This window comes from Lycium barbarum, chromosome 2, assembly GCF_019175385.1.
Source record: "Lycium barbarum isolate Lr01 chromosome 2, ASM1917538v2, whole genome shotgun sequence".
NCBI lineage: Eukaryota > Viridiplantae > Streptophyta > Magnoliopsida > Solanales > Solanaceae > Lycium > Lycium barbarum.
Window position 1 is genome coordinate 9,745,566 of NC_083338.1, and position 4,816 is coordinate 9,750,381.

Here is a 4,816-nt window from a genome sequence, read left to right on the forward strand (position 1 = left end):
AATGAGAAAAAATATAAATAGGAATGGTGGTCATAGAGAGGTGTCACATCACCTTGTCTATGTCTAGCTTTATATTATATATAGATTGTGTCTGGATTTTCCCACTATTGAACGTACTTTGCGCAAATTCGACCGAATGGTATGAGCGAGTTTCAAATATCTAATAACTAAATTAACTAAGAAGTAAAAAAATGTTGGTGCATCTAATTTTTTTTTTTTTTTTTTACGTATCAATGAATTAACGTATGATAGCAGGTTGATTATCATTTTAACTAGATTATCAATTAATGTTTATCAAAATTTACTAGTAATTACCTAATAAGTAACCTGACTATATAAGTAATTTTACACAATTTGTTCATAAAATTTAAACTCATATATCATTATTTCCTCCACAAAGACCTAGAAAGAATTCCTTGAATATTCATAGGAGTTTGTTACTAACAACAAAAATAGTAATTTTTTTAATCTAAAAAGGAAAAAAATCGCCATATAATTAAAATCCTTAATTCATCATCTCACGAATTTTAACCAATTCCACTTTTAACTTTTTTCTTTTCAAATATTTAATTGAAATGTGGTTGCTGATCAAGCCATGGCCAAAATCCAGCTGATTGGTCATCAATTCCAGAGAACATGTTGGATAAAGTTTCTTCTTTGACAGTTTGGTCCATTAATTTCATATTATTGCACTGTAGCACGTGTTGCCTTGAGATATCTAGCTTGATAATTTCAGAGCTGTTTTCACTTCTAGTACTGCTTATTGAACCTTCTGTTTCCTTGTTCAAGTTGATAGATTCTGTTGTCCCCTCTCCATTTTTCAGTATCATTATCTGCAGCCATTCATTTCATTTAATTATTTTAATTACCAGCAGAAATGGACCTAGCAATAATATTATATTAACATAAGTTAAAAAAAAGAAAGGTTGATGATGAAGCATCACTATTGTCACCTGACAGTCAATGAAGTGAATGAAAAATTGCTGGAGGCTCCTAGAAACGTATTTAGTATTTGAAGTTTATGAATTTATACAATGACCTCAAATTAATCCTACAACACTAACTGGATTCACACTCAAATATTTTATAGATAAATTTAATAGATTATAGAGTTCAGGAAAAATTATAAGGTTCACGTAAACACATAACCCTCTAGATCCACCCCTGGAGACTGCTAGGTACTAATCAGGGGCGAATCTATAATTTTACTTACGTGTGATTACTTTGATAAAATCCAATAGCTTTGACCCCGATTCTATGTTGTGTTAAAAATCTACTTAAAATTCTAGCTATGTCTTCGAAAGTGTGCCAACTGACCCAAACACCATTATAAAAGAAAACAAGCTTGATGATAATGTTAATTGTGATTAGAAGCAGGAATTATGAGGACGTGTCCCCTCTTTTTCAGAGTTTATTGATCCATTTTTTGAGTCATCATGAGCAGTGGATCAACTAAAGAGAACATGGGCAAAAGATTCTTTTTGGCTCTGAAAATCATGCACATCATGGTTTGAAATCCACTAGCAAAGAGAAAAGGTTCAAAATTTCACCAATATAACAAATAGATACAGAAAGAGACATATCATTATTGTTCAAGTTTTAAGAAAGCACCCTTTCAAACTTTTTCACCTTTTATCCATGAAGTCCCAAGAAAACTATTTGTTTTTCATTAAAGTGGAACACTTTTATATTAGAATAATTAGAAAGTCCAATAATAATACTCTCTTAGTTTCAATTATGTGGTTACATCATTTTCTTTTTAGTTTATTTCAAAAAGAATGTTATACTTTCATATTCAGAAATAAATTAATTTTAATTTTTTTATTTTATTTTACTCAAATAATTTATAATCATAAAAATGTTATTACTTGATTTAAACCACAAATTTCAAAAATACTTTATGTTTTCTTTTAAATTCCATATCCAATCAATAATCACAACATAAATTGGGAAGATGGAATAGCTCTTCTTTTCATTTTATATGATGGTGTTAGAATGCACTGGAAATTTCAAGAAAGAAAGAAATACACTTAAAATTGGTGATCTTAAATGTCACGACTATATGAACATGCCATCAAGAATAATTCGAAAAGCTAAAAGTTAAAGAATTTACAAATATAATTAAAAAAAAGTGTCGTATAAAATAGGACAACGTCATACCTCTGCATGAAGCTTGTGGTTTTGAGCTAAGAGAACATCATTTTCTGCCTTGATAGCTTCAAACTCCCTCTTGAGAACATCATAGTCCTTTTCCAATTGCTTTGTTTTCCATTTTGCCCTCCGATTTTGGAACCAAATGGCAACTTGCCTTGGTTGTAGTCCTAGTGCTCTTGCTAGTTGAATTTTCCTCTCAGCCTCAAGTTTGTTCCCTAACTCAAAGTTCTTCTCAAGTGTCTTTACTTGTTCCATGTTAAGCCTTCTAATCTTCTTTTCCCCTAATAATGTCTCATTGTGTGTCCCATCATCAGACAAAACATCTTCCTCTCCATGATTTTCCTCACATTTGTTAGAAAAAATTGACATGGATCTTTTCCGTAGAAATGAAGCAACACCTGCTCGTATCAAAATTATCAAGTCACTCAAAAAATATATACATGTAAGTTTTCTTAAAATATGTGATTTGTTAACCGGAAAAGATTTATGTTCTATACACTAATAATAGAATTTTCTTATATCCTATCAGGTCATTTAAGCGGCGTCGTAGCAGATTACTCTTCTAATTTTCAGGTTATTATATGTCAAACTTGCTATGAAAAAATTACTACCTATTTTTCTAAGTGAACTTAACCCGATGATATAAAAAAGTCATACACTAACAATTTGCAGAACTTAAACTCATCTTGAAAATAAGACGGCTTACCTACTACAATAGATAAAAATGATGTAAGAATTTCTTTAGCTGGCAATGTATACATAACTTAAACTCAAAATAATTAAGACTCCATTCTTTAAAAAGAGTCAAGAAAATGAAAACCTGGATAAAGAAGTTTAAGATAGGTAAAAAGATGATGATGATACCACGGAATTCTTGATGGTCATCTTCATGAGGAGTATGTAGCACGAAATTGGTTGGGAAAAATGCCATTTCAGTATTGCAAAAAGTCATGATCTTAGAATATTTTTGTCACCACACCAAGTTACTCGTGACTTTGAAACATGCTTGAGAGAAGAAAATTACAGAAATTAATTAAAAGAGATAGAGAGATCAACACTTCTATTCAAGAAAATGCAGAAAATATTAGAAACATAGTGATGTAGTATTAATCTTTAGAGAGAAAAAACGGAAGAAAGGATGCACCCTATTATATATCTTATCGGCTTCATGAGGGAGACAGGTGTCATCTGACACCATTTCATCTAAAAATTTACTAAATTTAAAATAAATTATTTTCTATTATAAATATGTATATATTCAGAGTTTTAAAAAGGTTAATGTAAATTTTAAATCTTATAATATAATATTAAAGATGTGTATAATGTATTAAAATATCATGTGCCAAACATACACATGTAAGAAGTCGAAATTATAGAGTTACTACATATGAAAAGTGCTTTATGATACCCATTTAAAAATGTGACACATAAATTGAAATAGAGAAAATAATAAATTAACCCCGCTTGAAAATAATGCAAATAAACAACAATTTGAAACAGAGAAGTAACACCACTTGTAAGTTGTAACCTCCTGACAAACCCAATCTCATGTAAAAATTACTACAACAACAACATACCCAGTGTAATAAGTGGAGTCTGGGAAGGGTAGCTGCACGCAAGTCTTAGTTACCTCTATTTTTACGGGTAGAGAGAATGTTTCCGAATAGAATCTCAGGTACAAATTGAGCTGTATTAACAGATCCTGTTCAATTTAAATGGGCACTGTATTAAAAAAGTCTTTTGAAACTTGTGCTTTAAAATAAATCACCACGTTTACATGATTATAAATCATCTTATTAAGGGTAAAATGAAAATTTTAAATTAAGGTAAAATGGAAAGTTTAAAATTAAGGTTGATTTATGCAAATGATTCTTTTTTTAGAAGTCGTGCAATACCTTTTCGGACAACGTTAGACTCGGATCTAATATTTGCTCAAATTTACGGTCAAAATTTAGACTGACGTCTAACGTTGTCTCATAAGATTTTCAGTTTACTTGAAAAGGGATCTTTAGACCGTAGTCTAAAAAATTCATAAATAATAAGAGAAACAAAAAAAGAGATTATTTAATCAAATAATTGTCCCAAAAAGGGATAATCAGCGAAAATTTCACAAAATTAAGTTATTTTAGAAAAAGGAAAGGCCAAACCCATCGATAGACACCTATGGTCGTCCGGTTCTTTCACTTGAATACCTCAACTAAATTTTGTTTCATTTATACACCTGAGGAAGGGCCCGATTGTGTCATTTTGACATTTTTCGCTAACTTGACAACTTGCATGATTTGCACACCAAACTGGCGCGTGAAGAGCCCAAAAAACAATTTTTTATTTTTATTTTTTCTCAGTTCTTTTTATTTCCTTTTTTTTTTTTTTTTTCTCTCTTTCTTCTCCATTGCACAAACCTTCCACCATGGCTATATTGTTCATTGGAAAAAATCAAGACCGCCACCACCCTCTCTCCCCCTAAGCGTTTACAGGACAAGAAAGATGATTTTTCTTTGAATAAATCTATTTAATAAATAAAATTCCCAAAAAGATTTTTTTTTTTTTAAAAAAAACTTGCCCTCAATGGAGTCTTCAGAAAGCTTGAAGGTTTAAAATGGGTTAATTGATTTGACGAAAATTTTGAGAAATTAATGTTGGATTGTCTCTGGGTCTTCGT

At 30.5% G+C, this 4,816-nt stretch overlaps 1 protein-coding gene across 1 annotated transcript; it reads right to left on the reverse strand.

Moving 5' to 3' along the window:
* Nucleotides 1-342: 342 nt before the first annotated feature.
* Nucleotides 343-3,277, reverse strand: LOC132629304 (homeobox-leucine zipper protein ATHB-13-like). The gene is made up of 3 exons (XM_060345000.1): nt 3,019-3,277; nt 2,161-2,552; nt 343-833 (listed from the first exon to the last, which is right to left on the reverse strand). The coding sequence occupies exons 1-3, from the start codon at nt 3,104-3,106 to the stop codon at nt 567-569; spliced, it is 747 nt and encodes a 248-aa protein (XP_060200983.1). The 5' UTR covers nt 3,107-3,277; the 3' UTR covers nt 343-566.
* Nucleotides 3,278-4,816: the final 1,539 nt, after the last annotated feature.